Here is an 18,159-nt window from a genome sequence, read left to right as displayed (position 1 = left end):
CACTAGAACTCATTCTAACTCAAAGCCTGGGGGAAACCACATGAATGCCAAAAGAAAAAAATGGTGGAGAAGCTTTCAACTAGAAGTCAGAACTCACCACAGAGAAACACAAATCAGTCGGTACAGGACAGTATTCAGACCATAGCTCACTGAGTCCGGAAGAGATCAGTCACATGGGCAAGGTGTTCTCAAGAGGACACATTTCACAGGGACAAGGCTCTCTCAAGAGGACACATGTCGCACTCTAGGGACTCAAGCAGGACAGGAGCTTTGGCAGGAGCCTCAGAAAGAGTTCAGCAGGAAATGCAATATCACACTTTGAATTGTGGGAAAACTGGGAACACATGAGGCCAGGAAGGGGAATCTATAAAGCAGAAATATTCTTAAAAAAAAAAAAAGCCTCGATGGTGTCTTCAGAAAGCTAAAGTATTGCACCTCCAGGTCATAACCCACTACCTTGGAGCATCTGTCCATTGAAGTGCAGCTCACTTTCAAGACTTAAATACTGGAGAATTCACAATGAGTTAAAACAGCTAATTCAACACATTTAAAAAACAGGGAAAACAAAATTCCCTAACTAAACACCAGCTCTGTAAAAGAAAGATTAGTAAAAAATGAAAGTCCATGCATGGTGTTTGAATAGCTTCCTCCATTTGCTTCCGTCCACCTCTCAGAGAGGCAATCCAAGAACATATGCAGGAGAGCCTTTATAGCCGTCCTTATCATTTAATTAAGCCGGACATGGTTACACATACTTTCGACCCCAATACTTGGGAGGCAGAGGCAGATGGACCACTGTGAGTTCGAGGCCAGCCTGTTCTACAGAGTGAGCTTCAGGACAGCCAGGGCTACATAATAACAATAATCCTCGCCACAGAAACAAGACTGTTCCTGGACCCCCACCCAACAAAGCCCAGCTGTTCTTCATTCTCTCACACACTAACATGTTGGCATTTCTTCAGGTTGGAGCAATTTACTGGAACATACACAGCCAAGAAACGCTGTCAAACTTCGTAGATGATCCTGTGGAAAGAGAGAAAAGGAAACAACCTCACAGAAGCCTTCCCTGTTCCCAACTCTCTATGCTGTAGGCCCACCCCGGCACCCGGGACTCTCACAGGCTCTCATCTTCTGTGTCAGGAAAATGAATGAAGACCCCCAAGTTTCCTTTTGTGGTCGTTGCACCCTGGCCAGCCCCAAGGTGATGCTGTTGGATAAGATAAATCTCACCCCAACCTGACAAGCCCTGGCTTCACCATGGTCTTTGAATGCCTGACCAGAAGGCATTAGTTTAGTTTTTGTCTTAAGGTAGAAACCTGAAAGTGAGTTTTGTGGGTAATAAAGACGGAATGATGACGTTGGTATGCCCAGGAAAGCGGAAGTCCAACATGGCTCGGGGTCTAGCTCTTTCTGAAGGCACGTCCAGCCGTGCTGGGCGTGGTCTTCACGCATTTCCAGCCTCTGGTGGTCACTGTGGAGCCTTTGCAGCTTCCACTGTGAAGCCAGGAGAAGCAAAGAAAGGGCAAGGAGCAACCTGTGACACCCACACTCCATCCTGCTACTTGGCATCCTCTGCGTTCTCGCTCTTGGGCGGGGCCGCTATCGTGGACGTTGTCTTGAGGCTGCGCTTCCGCTTCTGCACATTCTGCTCTGGATGGAACAGGATGACGTAGGTTTTGGGCACGTAGAGCATGCCGAGGGACACCGACGCGCTCAGGCTCAGGGACACGGTCAGTGTGGTCGTTTGGATATAGATCTAAGCACGGAGGAGGGAACAAGACGGAGCTTAGCCCTGTTTTCTCTCGATCCCACCGCCTGTAGACTGGAGGTGAGTTACTTCTGTCAGGTGAGCGGGAACAGAAACAATGGAAAGGTTAGCAGGAGAAAGTCAGGCACAGTGTGGATCTGGTGTAGGCAGGAAGATGGGTGGAGTGACACAGACTGAGTGGGCTATTAAGAAAGAGAGAGTCGACTTGAGAGGTGGCTCAGCGGTACATGCACTTGCAGTCCGTCAAGCCTGTAAATCCAAGTTGGATATAAGAGAACTGATTCTCCAAAAGTTGTCCTACAATCTACGCAATTTGTACTGTGGTACATATGCATGTGCTCATACAACACACACGCACGCACACACACACACACACACACAGAGAGAGAGAGAGAGAGAGAGAGAGAGAGAGAGAGAATAAATATTTTAAAATTCCCTTTAAAAAAGGAAGAGGGGCTGAGAGGTAGCTTAGTGGTTTAGGAAGACATGCTGCTCTTGTGGATTATATGGGTTCAGTTCAACACTAGGCAGCCTACAATCACCCATAACCCATAACCCCATTTCTAGGGGACCCTATATCCTTTTCTGGCCTCCTAGGGTGCCTGCATGTATAATGCTATACATATAAACAAGCAGGCATATGCAAGAAAAATAAATAATTTTCAGATTACAAAGGAGTGAAGAGGATGGCACTTGGGCAAAGGCTCCCGCTCCTAAAGAGGCAGAATTTATTAATGAGGAAATGATCATGTTTTCAAATATAGAAATGAGGGAATAAACAAGGGAGAGAGGAATGAATGGACAGGCTCAGGGCTATAAGAGAGACGAACAAGTGCATCCACCCACAGTCGTTCTAACGAGGCATCAGGATGGGTGGTCCAGCTCCTGGACAGTAGAGCCCTTCAGTAGGGGGTGAGCAGTGAGCAGGAAAAGCCTGCTGGGGGACTCAGTTACCTTCTCAGCTGACTGGGCGGTGCCAAAGAAGATGGGAACGAAAGCCAGCCAGATAATACAGGTGGTGTACATGGTAAAGCCGATGGGTTTGGCCTCATTGAAGGTCTCAGGCACACCTCGGGCCTTGATGGCATACACTGTACACGTGACCATGAGCAGGAGACTGTAGCCCAGACATCCAATGAGGGACAGATCAGACATGTCACACTTGAGCACACCTCTGGCCTGTTCCGGGTCCACCGTCCTCTGTTCCTCATAGTCAATCACGCTGTGTGGAGGTTGGGCCCCCAACCACGCTATTACTGCTACTACCTGTGGGAACCAACACAGTGTCAGGGACATACTGTCTTCTAGTGAGGAGTCCATTGCAGCCCCTCACCTGGGTCTCTGGCAGGTCAGATTTCTTATGATGTTCATGGCCTACTGAGTTGGATGCTCCGTCTTGAAAGACTAACTGTGAAAAAGGATCGCCCAGGGGTGTGTTCCTACCTGTGATGGTGTGTGTGGAAAGGACAGTTGTGCTTGAGGCACGTGTGGACCACATCGGGGTGGGGTAGGGAAGCAGCAACCTGACCACCCCACACTGGGCTTTAACCGCATGCCATACCCCTGAGCACCTTCAATGCTCTCCAACCTCCTCCTCAGTGTCTCCCTATGCAGACTGGAAACCCACAAAATCTGTCATGAGGACATGATGCCTTCTCAGAGGAACCAGTGCCACCAATGAGAACCAGCCCCCAAAGGGATGTCTGTCCTCACACCCACGCTGCTCCGTAGGTGTGAAGGTACCAGCTTGCACACAACGAGCAACATGGCAAAGCTGGTTTCCAGCTTTCCTTTCCTCTCCAAAGCGAGATAACTATGGACAGAATGCCATGAGCTTATGGGTGAATGTGCACAACATGGTCCCATCATAGGCCAGAGGCTAATGCCCGAGCCTTCACAGGGAGAAAGTGGAGTTTCAGCTGCTTCCAGTGTCAACAGACAGATCCTGAGCCAAAGGAAACTGAGGGATGAGCATAAATATGTCTGCATAAAAGTGAGATCCTGAAGGGGGTGACCCATGTGTCAGTTCAGGTTGCTCACTATATAAGAGTGTCAGATGAAAGGGTACGTGGGGTTGAAATCTAGCAAGCCATCCAGTGCCATGCCCTCTGAGGAAGGGGTCTTCAACTGAAGAGTTGTCTCCATTAGACTGGCCTGTCTGCATGTCTGTGGGGGACATTTTCTTGACTGCTGAATGATATAGGAGGGCCCAGCCCACTGTGAGCGGTACCATCCCTAGGCAGGTGCGCTTGGTCTCTATAAGAAAGGTAGCTTAACGTGAGCCCAGGAGCCAGCCAGTAAGGAGCATTCCTCCGTGGTCCCTGCCTTGACTTCGCTCAATGATGGACTACGACTTTTAAGTATTAGGTGGGAAAACCTCTTTCCTCACCAAGCTGTTTCTCATAGCAACAGAAGAGAAACTAGGGCAGTGCCCCGTAGTAATTTGTGCACCCAGAAGGCACACCCTTCTCCTGTAAGCCGCAGCTCAAGGAACTAGGGCCTAATGAGATAAACCCTCCCCATCCAGGCTGGCAACGTTGGAAGCTTCTCCTCGGTTAGGGGAAATGTCACTCAAAAGAAGCTGGAGCCTGCGGCTGATGGTACGCAGGATGACCAGCAGCCACGGTGTACTCTTACTGATGGCACAACCCATGTGTCTGATACAGAATCAGCAGTTCACATTGTAATAAACTTCTATAAAATGAACAATGACTAGAAGCTGACAGTGCAGAGAGGAGACTTCAAGGGCCCAGTCACAACAGTAGGCATTGAGACTGGGTATGATGGCCATGCCTTTAATCCCAGCACTTCAGAGGCAGGGGCAGGTGGATCTCTGTGAGTTCCTGGCCAGCCTGGTCTGTATAGTGAGTTCCAGGCCTGCAGGGTTGCATAGAGAGACCCTGTCTCAAAAAAGAAAAAAAAAAAGGAAGGAAGGAAGGAGGGAGGGAGGGAGGGTGGGAGGGAGGGAGGGAGGGAGAGAAGGAAGGAAGGAAGGAAGGAAGGAAGGAAGGAAGGAAGGAAGGAAGGCCACTACATATTCCCTATATTGGTAGAAGCATCCAGAAAAGCTGAAAGTGTGGAGAATCCAAATTCATGAGGCAAAACAGATAAGTGTGAGGGGGTGGGGGAACACTGAATGTTTTGTACGCATCTCCGTCCAAAGGGTGAGGGGTGTCACACCTTCTCAGGATGCTTGGGGCATGGTTTCTGGAGAAAGATCCAGCATCTCCTAAACACAGAGAATCCATTGAAGTGGAATTCAACACGGGATACAGATCCAGGAAGGAGGAAGGTCATCTGCCCGGGACAGTGTGCCTTGTCACATGGCCAGGCTGTGTCAGCACCCAGAGAGCATATCAGGGTATACTCTGTCACACCAGCCACAGCAACCCCGCCTCAGTCCATTCACCTTAGTTCCCTCCCCATAGGAGACACCGAGTCTGTGGAGCTCTGTCCCACTCTGTAATAGCTGCACTTAAGGAGAAACCGTGGGAACTTTGAACCCCAGTTTTTTAATCTTTGTTCCATCATGAGATGTTGGCTGTAGCAGAAAGGATGCTGCACTCCACAGCGTCTGTGGCCTCTGAGACACATTCTTGCCCTATTTTCATGTGTGAGACCCCGTTTAACTTCAGCAGATAACAACATGGCTGAACAGTTGGATGCTCCATTTCCTCTACAGATTTAGCAATGGAAATGGCTGTTTAAAAGTGAGTTGTGCTCAATTTTGAAGAAAAACAGGGTACAGTGTTCTGCTGGTTGCTTGGACAGAGTCTCACTGTGTCATCTGGGCTGGCCTCAAATTCACAGAGATCCTCCTGCTTCTGTCTTCCAAGTGCAGGGATTAAGGGTGTGGACCACCACACTTGGTCTGTCCTTCTGATTTTTAAACACAGGGCCCCAAGTGGAAAAAGTTGACTTTATGAAGCCCACTTCTTTGAAGGCTTTTTCTTTAAAAAAAAAAAAAAAAAAAAAAAAAAGACAGAGTCTCACAATGTAGACCAGGCTGACCTAGAACGCTCTATGTATAGCACAGAGAGCTCTGTCTCCTGAATACATAGTTAAAGATGTGTGCTACTACACCTGGCCTGAAAATTGCTGTGGACATGAGGATGGTTTTGAACTTCTGATCCTCTTACTTTCACCTCCTGAGTACTAGGATGACAGATTGTCACCGTGCTGGGTTTATGCTGTGCTGGGGAATCAAACCCAGGACTTTTGCATGCTAAGAAAGCCCTCTACCAATTGAACTGTATCCCTAGCCTCTTATTCTCCGAGTTCCAAGCTGGAGGGACTTAGGCATTCCTCACGCACTCACCATGTTACTGAGAAATCTGGGGACCCACCTGCAGAGAGGTGAGGCAGAAGGTGATGACCAGCTGTGATGTAGGGCTGATGAAGGGTGGCGGTGTGACGGAACGTTTCCCTTGCTCAAAGATGCGGTAGATGCGGTTGGTCTTGGTGAGCAGGGCCGAGTAGCTGAGGGTAGTGCCCAAGCCCAGGAGAAGTCTTCGGGCAGCGCAGACAGCCGCACAAGGCTCAGCGACCATGAGGAAGGTGATGGCGTAGATCAGGAAGATGCCAGTGAGCAGCACATAGCTAAGCTCGCGGCCGGAGGCACGGACTATGGGAGTGTCATTGTGGCGCATGAAAGTGACAATGATGGTGGTGGTGGCCATGATGCCCAGTACAGCCAGGAGAAGGGGCAGCACAGCCCATGGAGAAGACCAGGTCAGGCGGACCACAGGTGTGGGGCGGCAGCCAGTGTGGTTGGGTGTGGGCCTCATGTCCCCTGGACAGGCCTCACATGTGAACTCATCCACCTGGAAGCGGTACCCATCGCAGGCTTCACAGTGCCAGCAGCAAGGGACACCCTTCACCATCTTTTTCCGTTCACCAGGCCCACAGGGGAGGCTGCATTGAGAAGGGGGCATCTCATGGGGGTCTCCTGACCACTGCAGGGCTTCCATCTGGAACAGAGGGAACACAGGCCGCTGACCTCTTCCACCAGGAATTCAGAGCCCTTCACCTCCACCCAGAGATTAGTCCCTGACACTTACATCCAGTCTAAGGGCCTCTGCCCATTGGCCCACAGCCTGATACCCGCCACTGCTGGCACTGCCATTGGTTGCCTGGTACTGGAAGATGTCATAGCGCCCGGGGGCATCTCCATTCTCATTGAACATCACTGGGGTTCCTGCGCTGCCTGCAGGGAGAGGCCAGTTGTCTCTAGTTGCTTTTCCCAGCCCCAAAGCCATCTTTTGGAAAGCCTCAAGGAACAGCTTGACAGGCTCCTGGCAGGATGCTCAGCATCACTCACTAGCAGTGATGTAGCTTCAGACAAGGTGATGCTGCCTCCCAGCCATGAGGAGGACATGGAACAAAACATACCTCTCAGAGCTGGAAATGGCTCAGTGGGTAAGAGCCCTGCTGCTCACGCATGAGAACTTGAGTTCAGATCTTAGCACCCACTCCCAGTGCTCAGGGGCAGAGGCAAGAGGATTGCTGGCTCTTGCTAACCCCCAGCCTAGCTCAAAGGAGTAAGGTAGGAAGAGCTAGAGCAGAATACCCGATGTTCCTTCACAGACAAGCACCCAAGTGTATACACACACATATATACAACTCTCGCCAAACCTAAACTGCAGGCATCCCACATATCTGGTGGAGAGTGTACAATTTTATGCAGGATAGTAGTTGAATGTAACACAATTCCTGCAAGCCCCATGCGCATGAGGACTCCTTCAGGTCTGTTCAGATACAGTCCTTAGAGCCTGGACTTTACGCAGGTTCTGATGGTGCAGAAATATGTCAGACCCATGCCTTTTGTCACAGGAGCTCAGAGCCTGACTGGGACAACATTTGGAAGCCTGTGACTATCCATCCACAACAGGGAGCTTGCTGTGGTCTGTACTGGACCCCAGGCCCACCACAGAGCCTGGGTCTTCTAAGCAGTGTGCAGTGGACAGGGAGTGCTATATGACTTGTTGGGCTTGGTAGATGGGTCAAGCAGCAGTTCCCCAACATTGAATTTTGCCAATTGGCTCTGAAGATGAAGCCCCCAGAGGGTTAAAAAGCAGAGGCTTGCACTTGCATCAAACCCCCAGGAATCAGTCCTAGTGTCTTCTCTTCCATCCTGCCTTTTTTTTCCACTCTAAATTGTCATGGTTGCTGCAGATCAACCCATGGAAGCTGGCTTCCCCACCCTGTGGGGCCAGGCAGCCACTCACCATTAAAGCGGACCGCTCGAATGTAGTTCAGCAGTGTACGGCCATCCGTAGGCTCCATGGCTGGGCACAGACCTGTGTGGCCTGGGCAGAGTGCTTGGTGCATGCTGTGGAGTGCGTGGGCGATGGCGTACACGGCATCTATCACAAACTGCACCTTCCCCTCCTGCTCATAGGTGGAGTCTTGGCCGATGCGTTCCTCACCTGTCCTAGGAAGCCCAGAGGAAGTGTGCCTGGCCCCTGGACACCAAACCTGAACTCCCCATCCTCTCCCCGTCATCGTCCCCATCCCGGGTAGTGCTCACCTGTGCATTTTCGGGTGGAATCGTCTGACTGACCCCCTGAGCTGGTTAGTTTGCAGTTAAAATTTTCTTCCCAGAACTCAGCAAACCAGATGTTTCTCCGGTTGTTCTCCAGGGAACGCGTCATGAAGTATTGGTCAAATCCTAAGAGGCGGGAGGGCCTTAACCTTCTGAGCCAGGTGGACTTTTCTCATGGTCCTTTGTCACCAGCCCACTTTCTTTCCAGGAGTGGCCCTGTGACCAAGTTCTAGATCCTGAAGATAGAGATCAGGGTGGGGGGTCCCCAGAGCAAGGTGCCTAGCAGGGCTAACCATATTGGTGATCTCTGGGTTGTATTGAGTGACCCTGCCTCAGTGAATAGGGTGAAGAAATAATTGAGGATGATTCCTGATATCAACCTCAGGCTGCCACATGTACGCACACGCATCTCCATCCTGTATTCACGTGCACACACATACATGTGCATCATGTACACACACACACACACACACACACACACACACATGAAAACGGGAGAAAAAGGTGAAGATACTTGGGAGTTCCAGGGTAACATTTGCAACCTTAAAGAATTTATCACTGCCCATTCTGTCCCCATTAGGGTGTTGCTATGGCTACGTAATTAACAAGACTTCTCTATGTATCCTGTGACCATGAGGCCAGAGACAGAAAAGAAACAAAGCTTTAGAAAGAAAGGCAAGTAGACCCCAAGATTTTGAGAACATTGGCTCACTGTTCCACACCTGATACCCTCCCCCACTTCCAGTCCTCTTCTGATAAAATGCCTTGATTGCTAACACTCTGCTCAGTCCAGTTTTTCCACTTGGCATTTATTTAGCATTCTAGCTAAAAGAAAGGGTGCGAAGGTGAACACCCCACTAAAGCTGGAAGCCTGTGGGAGATGGCACTCCTCTTCTTCTGGGCTCCCGAAGCAGGTCATCAACCCTGTATTTTGGGTTCCGGGTTCAGAGATACGGACAAGCATCTCACAAAGTGAACCTCACAGATGGAAAGGGAGCTGATGAGCAGACAAACTAGACCTGGCCTCATCACTTTTATCAGCTGGATAGTATATTCCACATCCTCGGTTTCTCTCTCTCCAACATTCCCATTTAAATTACCTTTGGTAAGACCCAAACTATATGCATGGTGTTTTGAAGCCACAGCAGAACACTAGGGGTTCTTTTCCCTCCTAGGCCACATTCAAGCACTGCTTGCTGGGATATAATCATAGAATCTCAGAGTCACAGCATCTGGGACTCCGAGAAGAGAGTGGTTCCTGTTATAAAATGAGCATCCCAAAGAGAAAACATTTGGGAGGATGAGTGGGGTGGGGGACTTACCATCGATGGAAGCCCTTTTGGGTAAGATGGTGATGGCCCCCACAGCCACCTCCTCTAGGTTCAAGATGGGGGAGATCTTGGATCCCCAGCTGTCTGAGCCAACCCAAAGGAAGTGGCCAGTCAGGTTGGCCTGGCGTGTGGCCTCCAAGACCCTCCTGGTAAGAGCAGAGCTAGAAGTAAGGTCACAACCTAGGAACTTTCTCCAATTTGCTCTTGGCCACCTCCCATCCTGTATTCCTCCATCCTACTCCACATCGATCATCACATTCCTGTTTGTCAGGGCTCTGCCCAATGTGTGTGAGTGCATGTGTGTGTGAGTGTATGCGTGTGCATGTGAGTATGTGAGAGTATGTGTGTGTGAGTGCGTGTGTGTATGTGTGTCGGATTGTATTGTGTGCACACGTGTACATGTGTGTGGTGGCCAGAGGTTAACTTTAGTGTCATTTCTCAGGTTCCGTACACCTTATTTATCTATTTATTTATTTGAGACAAGATCTCTTTAGTGGTCTTGAGCTTGCTGATTTGGGTAGGCTGACTGGCCAAGGAGCCCCAGGAATCCTCCTGCCTCTACCTCCCCAGCCTGGAATTACAAACAGCGAGCCACTAGGGATTGATCATGGGTCTCTGGGCTTGTGCAGCAGGCACTTGGCCTGGCCCTCTGTCCACTCTAACCCACTCTGCACTGGCCCTCAGATGATGCTGTGGTTTGGATTTGGTTTGAGTGTGTCTATCTGGTGGAAGCTTGGACCTCGGTGTTAATACTGGGAGGTGATGTAACCTTTAAGTCTTGAATCTCAGCACTTGGGAGGCCAGCTTGGTCTACATAGCAAGTTCAGGGATACATAGTGAGACGCTGTCTCAAACAAACAAACAAACAAATAAATAAGAGGTGGGGCCTAGTGCAAGGCTATTGCATCCCTGAGGACATTGGTTGTGTCCTCTGGAGAGCTGAGATAGTTCTGTGAAAGTGAGTAGTATAAAAGACAGAGCCCAGACCCTCTTCCTTCTGGCATTCTGTCTCACCATTTGTCAAAATGCAAGGCAAACAGGACCCTCAGGGGAGCTGGTTTCATGCTACCTCCAAAACTGTCTTTTGAAAACATGTCTTTCCCTAATAAATCACCCAGACGGGGAGATTTTGTTAGCGTAAAGAACAATGGATTGATATAGAGAGCTCATTTGGGGAAACTGAGCAGCCATTTCACCCACGAATGCCTCTACCAGTGTCACGCCCAACTTCCTGTCCTGGGAAAGCACCTTAGCTAGCTTTGGACGATATAAGTGTCAGGGTTTACTGGGAGTGTACCCTCATGGTACATTTCCTGCTCTTGGGTCTGCCCAACAATTCCCTCTCCCATAGTGAACAATAGAAATAGCCATGTTTTCCTGTGTTTCCCAGGCTAGGCCTGTGACATCTCCAGCCAGTTAGGCTGGACTCATACCCTGAACACAAGACTTCTGATGGCAACAGGAAGTGCTTGGGGAAAGGAGAGGGGAGGCTGCTCATGGCTGGGAGTGCGGAAGGATAAGGTCTCACAGAAAGAGCCTCAAGAGAGCATGGTGACTGAGCGTGCCAACAGTCCCACCTGATGTCATCCTCGTTGGCAAAAATGATGATGCCCCGAGCGTTGGGTGTTTCCATGAGTCTCCGGATCACTTTGTGGAATTCTCCCGGCTTTGGCTCCCTGGGAATCTTTATTGATTGTGCAATGCAGACACCTCCTGGATGTCGGAATGTCAAAGTCAACTCTTGTCTCCACTACCCTCGCACATACCCACCTGGCTGCCACTTCTGTGACTGTGTAGGGCTTAACTGAGGAATCTGGACACTGGAGAGCTTGCCTGGACCCTACCTGGCAGACCGTAAGCATGACCTGAATCCCTTAAAGCTGTGGTTCTCAACCTGCGGGTCAGGAGCCCTCTGGAGGGGTTGAACAACCCTTTCACAGGGCTCGCCTAAGGCCATCAGAAAACACAGATATTTACATTATAATTCTTCATAGCATAGTTGAAGTAGAAACAAAATAACTTTATAGTTGGGGTCACCGCAACATGAGGAACTGTATTAAAGATTCGCAGCATTAGAAAGGTTTAGAACCACAGCCTTACAGGGGCTTTGCCTGCCTGGAGCACACTTCTGGGCTGCTATGGGACCATCCTGCCGCCACCCCACCCCAGTCTATGTCCCTTCCAGTGGTTTCTGGCTCTCCCCTTCCTTAGCTGACTGTTCCCTGGGACCTCCATCCCAACTCCCTACTCACCGGCCTCTCGGGAAATCTGCACAAAGGCCTCAACGCCACTCTCGCCATAGTTGCCTTCAGAGGCCAGTGTAGACACGTAGTTCCATCCCAGCGCCCGCACAATGTCCACCATGGCCTGAGCCTGGTAGGAATCAGGGGGCACCACTCGGGAGAAGAAGTCATAGCGTGTGGAGTCACTGAGCTCTGGGGCTGTGGAGGCGTAGCTGATCTGGGGTATCTGAAGCAGGAAGAACAGACAACTGGGCTGTGGTTGGAGGCTCCGTAGACCAGCGTGGCCATAGGGACTCAGGACATGGGCCATAGACAAGTTGGGAATAGCTCTGGGAGACGGTAGGAACCTGAGACTCAGATGAGGCCAGCTGGAGGGGCCACACACACAGGCTAGATGTATGGGACTAGTGGAGTCTACAAATGGATGTGATGACTGGAAGGTTAGAAGGGCTTAGAGCAGTGTCACCAGTGACAGTTGCACAGGCTATCAGCCAAACAAGGACACTGGAGCTTAGGGAAAGGGTGCCCTGGTCTGGGGGAAAGGGGGTTCTGTTGACCCTGTCTCCCAGAGTGAGTGGCAGTCTTTTTCAGTAGCAGCCCCCTGCTAGGATCAGAGCAAAGCAGGGCTGGAGAGGAGGGTAGTGCCAGACTGGACAGTCTAGGGGAAAGGCTTGTGGGAAACTAGGTTTCATCTATGACCATTAGAGAGATTAGTAGCAGGGATTATGGGCTGAACCGTGTTTCAGGAAAGTGGGAGCTGGGCTGGGAAAGATGGAGCACAGAACTGAGGAAACAGGGCAAGGAGGCTGAAAGCTTGGGGGGGGGGGAGCAGATGTGACCCCGAATGAGATAAAGAGGGACCAGCAATCAGCACAAGGTCTGGCAGGGAGTCCTGGAAGGAGGGGCTGGGGCTGCTCTAGGGCCCTTTGAAGGAGGGTGGGGAGGCAGTGCAGGAAAGGTGAGTGGGAAAGAGAGAAACAAAGAAGGAGGGTGGGAGGAAGAGAAGGAGGGGCGAGGCTTAGCTGGAGAGCATGGGGAGACAGAAGATAAACAAGAAAATAAAAACCAGAGGAAAGAGAACAAAGAAAGGCCTACTGGTTGCAGCAGAACTGATGCCCTCTTCAGTGCAGTAAACCCCACCCACGATCCACAGGATGACTGCTGTAGAGAACCCTCAAACTCTAATGCCAGAGCCACCCTCCCAGCCCCCAATCCCTGCACCTCAGCCTGCAAAGAACATAGTGCCCCCCAGCGATGAAGATGCAGAATCTTGCAGATGAGCTGTATAACAAGGCAAGGAGGCTCAGCTAGTCTTTAAGAACCCCCTGCACCAGAACGGGTTAAAAGGCAGGCATTTTGAAAAGGAATTTAAATGATGATCCAAAGATGAAAAAAAGGAAAAGGAAAGAGCAGTGGCACTTTACCCAGAATTCTCTACCCACTAGTGTAGCTCAGGGCAACTTCCAAGGGTTTTTGAAGAAGGACCTAAATCCCATGAAATCTCAATTTCTTTATCATCCAGGAGGGCTCCGGGACGGGAGCACCGTGAAGAGTTGTACAGATTGTCAGCAGAACCCAAAGGAGAGGGCAGCTGGGGACTGAGGTCCAATCTGCCCTTAGTCTGGTTCAGGCCTGTCAGGTTCCGGTGCCAGCCCGGACCCTAAATTATTTCTCCAGGACCAGAGGGAAGGCATGGGAATAATTGAGACAAGTCACATGGATTTATCGGGAGGGAGATTCTCAGTGGTCCCTCATGAAATCCTGAGTCCACATCCTGAAAATTCCTCTGCGTTTATTCTCCAAACAGCCTTATATACCAAACATAAACTAAGGGGGAAATTCATTAGCATTCTGTTTCCTAGGTAACCAGGCGAATGTTTCTGGTCTCGTCCACACCTTTGACCACACCTTTCTATGCTTTTTGTCTCCCTATCTTCCAGCCCTGTCACACAGGCCTGAATTAGCATCTCTATCCCAGGCGTCCTCCAAATTACAAAGAAGGAGCAGAACAACATTAGCATATCCTGACTCTTTGTTAGGGAGGTGACCACCTCCTGTGTGGCAGGTGCAAAGTACGGCCTGGGATTCTGGTCTCCATACCATGTAGAATTATGGGCACACAAGACCACGGACTGATGGGAAAAGGGACACCTTTCACTGAAAGGTACAAGCTTAGGTCAGCCAGGCGGCAGGCCAAGATGGGAAAGTTGATCTGCCCCAGTGGGCAGCAGCTTTTTAATCTGGATGAGCTGGTGCGCTCAAAACAGATTCTTCCAGAAGGAAGTTAAGGCATCAGACACCTGGGAGGGAGCACGGGTGGCAGACGCGGTCCCTCACCGCAAACAGGCGCAGAACGTTGGCGACCATGATGGACACGGAGCTAGCCGAGGCACCCACTACGGCCACCACGCGTTCTGGGGGTGCGGCGCGCAGCGGGGGGACGCCCCCGGGGCAGAGCACGCTGGCCTCGTTGCCATCACCGCGGCCTCGGATGAGCGCCTGCACGAAGCTCAGAGCCTGTTCCAGCGCGTAGGTGTCCCGGGAGCAGGTATCGAGCAGCCGCGCGCCCAGCCGCACGCCGGGCAGCAGTTCTGGGTCGGCATTGACGCGGTCTAGAGCGTAGAGCATCGCCTCCAGCCGGTGCACGCCCTGTTCCTTCTTCAGGGCCCCGCACGCGCGCCCTGCAGCTCCCCGCGCGTGCACCGGGAACAGACCGCCCAGCGTCAGGCCGCCCGCCAGGCGCACCGAGCCCGCACCACGCGCCACTCTCGCCTGCGACAGCCACCAGGCCAGCAACAGCAGCAGCACCCGGAGCCGCACCATCTGCTCACGGGATGCGGGAACCGGAGATACCAGGACGTCCCGAGTGCCGGCCGACTCAGCTGGGAATCTGGCCAGACGCAAGGAGGCAGGAAAAGTTGGTGACTCGGTGACTCGCGCTCAGGCAATTCCGCCGGCTCTCCCAGGCCTCCACAGGGCTGTTGTCAGCTTCCCTAAAATTGTCACCCAAGTCCCCCTCTCCCCCCTCCCCCCAACCCCGACGGTCTTCATGGCTGCGTCCGTCCAGTCCCCTCTCCCCACAGTTCCGGGCACCTCTTCCTCTAGACCCACCTCAGCTCACTCTAGGATCCCTCCCCAGTGGTACTCACCTGAGCCAACCTCTGACCAGTAGGACCGGTCTCCAACTGCTGTAAAACCAGGGCTTCAGCCTAGAGGATTTAAGGATTCTGGGGAGGGATGAGGGGGAGAGGAGAGATCCCCTCCAGAGCTTGCGAGTGGAGGAAGGGCTCTCTTTCCTCTCTCCCTCTCTGGCTCCCTGGGTCTGTTTCTACCCTAGACTGTCTTTAGATTGTGTCTGACCCAGATTGGTTGTCTGAGCTTTAGGGTCCAAGCCTGGATCCTGGCAACACCAATAAGCTTGACCACTCATCCTCAATGTGCCAATTAGAAAGCCAGCTAATAGTAAAATTCGGAGAAAAGAGATTTACATAACCGAGAAGAGGAGAAGAGGTGTCCCACCCCCGCTCAAATAGATCTTCAGAGACTTGGGTTTAAAAAAAGAGACGCACAGCTAAGTGGTTCTGGTAGTTGGGATCCAGTCTCTCCTGCAAGGTGGTCTGACAAGCTATGAAACTGGGTTATCTCTTCCTGGGAGGCAAGCTCCCTCCAAGTTGCTCCAGGCTTCAGTCTTTGGCTTTCCCAGCACAGGACTCCTGGGGAATTTTAATTCTTCAGGGTCTGATAGCAGATGGACAAGTACACACATGTCTCCAGAACACCCTCTCCTGACAAGAGTGTTGCTGACATTCTGACACTGCCCTTTCCAGTGTCTTGCTGTGATCTTGATTTCCCTACCTAGCTAGCTCTTCTCCAAATATCACTTATTATACTCCCCCCCACCGCCCCTAAATCCTCGGGCTCTCCTTCTGTTTTGATCGCTAGAACCTTTTTCCTTTGAAACTAATATTTCTATATATGTATTTGTGTGTGTGTGTGTGTGTGTGTGTGTGTACACAGAGGTTGGTTCTCTCTTTCCACCATGTGAGTCCTGGGGATTGTACCCAGGTTGTGAGGTCTTTTTTTTTTTTTTTTTACCAGCTGAGCCATCTCACCAGCACCCAGTAGTCCTTTTGAATGCAGGTGTCTAAGAACCTCCCAGCTTTCTCCTGGCAATCCTTGCCACAAACCTATAAGTGGCAGATGACAGGAGCAGAGGGTGAGTGAGCCAGAGTGCTGCAAGACCAGGCTTGGTAAGGTGGTGAGAGGAGAACATGCTGAGCTTCCACATCACCAAACATACAGAAGCTCTCCAGAGAGACTCTCCCATCCTGCAGACTGGGAAATAGATAGCTCAGGGAGTGACTGACAGCCCAAGGCCATGTAGCTGGCTTAGGTCAGCAACTAGATTTGCATTCAGAGTGGTGTGAAGCCACCGGCCCACCCACTGGTCTTGGAGGTAGGACTGATTGACCCTGCGGGCCCCCATCTGGGTCAGGAGCCCTGAGCTGTCCCCCAGGTCATTCTTAAAAGCTGCCCTGCTCTCTGGAGCTGACTCGCACTGTGAAGATGCTTGTATTCAACTGTCTCATCTCATCATTGGACCATGGTGAGGGGCTTTGGCTCAAAGATACTTTCCCATCATTGCCAACAGAGGACAGGATTGAGCTCTCTGAAGCTGGACAGCTTAGGCATCTTGGAGACAGATGCTGAGCCTCAGCTTCGGGGGATTAATGGGCTCACCGAAGAGGAGCCTGAGCCAGCTTGTGCTCCATTAGTCAGGGTGGATTAGGGAGGCAGGGAGGTCTGGGCATGGCTGGTGGAGAGAGCAAGCAGCAGAAAGATGTTACCATTCTCTGAATTCTCTTACCCCCATAGTGGTTCACTCTCTCCTGTGGTGAAAGCCAGGTTAGTGGGGCTAGCTAGAGATGGGTGACACTGCAGAAGACTGTCCAAGCAGAGCATTTGTGTGTGTACGTGTGTGTGCCCACGCATGGGCATCAACCACTCCACACATTTAATAACCAGGTGGTTTTTCTTATGGAAAAGACAATACATTTGAGGGTTCAATGAATGGGGGTGTCAGAGGTTCTGATCTTTGAACTAGGAGTGCTGTGAATCGTCCACCTTCCCACATTTAGGGAGCATGTAGGCAGGAGAGTTGGTGCATCCAGCTGTCTCCAGCACAAGGATGCTGAAAAGCAAGGCATCTGCACCTGAGGATGTCTAGTTATACTATCCTGCATGGACCAGGGTGGAGCATGTGTCACCAAACAATCCCATATTGGTTATGTTTCTCATTGCTACGATAAAATATCTGGTAAAACAAGTGATGCAAGAAAAGGGTTATTCTAGCTCACAGTTTGGGGGAACACAGTCCATCGTGGCTGGAAGGAGTATGAGATGGCTGGTCACATTGCAGCCACAGTCCGGAAGAAAAGAGATGAATTCTGGTGCTCCCAGATAGCTTACTTCCTTTCCACTTATATTCAGTCATAGTGCCATGCACATTCAGGGCCTATCTTCCATCCTCAGCTTAACTGGAAAGCCCCTCACAGTTACACTCAGAGATGTGTCTCCCAGGTGATTCTAAGTCTATTAAGAAGGCAGGGAGGACTAGCCACCACCACATCCCTCATCCCACTGCTGCTTTGTCTGCCTGTCCTTCTGCTAGGCTCTTCTATCAATACCAAGGCCGCTTTAGACTTCTCTGTGGCAGCAGGGAGGGCTGTTTAGAACAATCCATCCCTCATCAACATTCATTGTCACCACCCCTCTGCAAGCTTCTTTATCTCCAGCTTTGCACCATGGAAAAGGCTCTTCAGTACAATTGCCACATGGACGCGATGTGCAAAGACTGGACTTGTCAGGTATGAGCAGCACTCAGGGCAGCTTGCCACAGGGTAGCCTGGTGGCAACCAGGGACAACATCTCGCCAAGAGTGAAGCACCATATAAACGGAGTTTTTAAATGTAGTGTACACATGGCAAAGTACTAGCCAGCCACAAAGGAAGAACAAAATGTCATTTGCAGCCAAATGTCTGGAACCAGAAGACATCATATGTAGCACAATCAGCCAGGTGGAGGCACACACGGCACAGTTCCCTCATATGTGGAAAACAGCCTGCAAGTGGAAAAGGCCCAACAAGGGGCTGGTAGGATTCGGGATGAATGGGGAAAGGCAGATTAATATAAGCTGCACACATATACAAAAATGGCACTGCAGTCCCATTTACTAACATTTAATAATTTTCAAAGGCTGAATCATTGTGGAAT

General features: G+C 50.9%; 1 protein-coding gene and 1 long non-coding RNA gene across 2 annotated transcripts; one reads left to right on the top strand and one right to left on the bottom strand.

The window, feature by feature from the left end:
* Positions 1 to 1,558: 1,558 nt before the first annotated feature.
* Positions 1,559 to 14,709, bottom strand: Grm6 (glutamate metabotropic receptor 6). Its single transcript, XM_050158474.1, has 10 exons — positions 14,224 to 14,709; positions 11,896 to 12,112; positions 11,221 to 11,356; positions 9,635 to 9,789; positions 8,298 to 8,438; positions 7,996 to 8,196; positions 6,829 to 6,974; positions 6,115 to 6,738; positions 2,723 to 3,034; positions 1,559 to 1,756 (listed from the first exon to the last, which is right to left on the bottom strand). Exons 1-10 carry the CDS (start codon positions 14,707 to 14,709, stop codon positions 1,559 to 1,561), a joined length of 2,616 nt encoding a protein of 871 aa, XP_050014431.1.
* On the top strand, positions 1,709 to 9,068 carry LOC126511387 (uncharacterized). The gene is made up of 3 exons (XR_007594684.1): positions 1,709 to 1,828; positions 8,169 to 8,341; positions 8,893 to 9,068. It is a non-coding gene; the product is annotated as an uncharacterized lncRNA (long non-coding RNA).
* Positions 14,710 to 18,159: the final 3,450 nt, after the last annotated feature.

This window comes from Alexandromys fortis, unplaced genomic scaffold (genome assembly GCF_014885135.2).
Source record: "Alexandromys fortis isolate MF-2015 unplaced genomic scaffold, M_Fortis_MF-2015_v1.1 scaffold_99, whole genome shotgun sequence".
NCBI lineage: Eukaryota > Metazoa > Chordata > Mammalia > Rodentia > Cricetidae > Alexandromys > Alexandromys fortis.
Note: the sequence above shows the minus strand (reverse complement) of the source record. Positions and strands in the feature narration are given on the sequence as shown.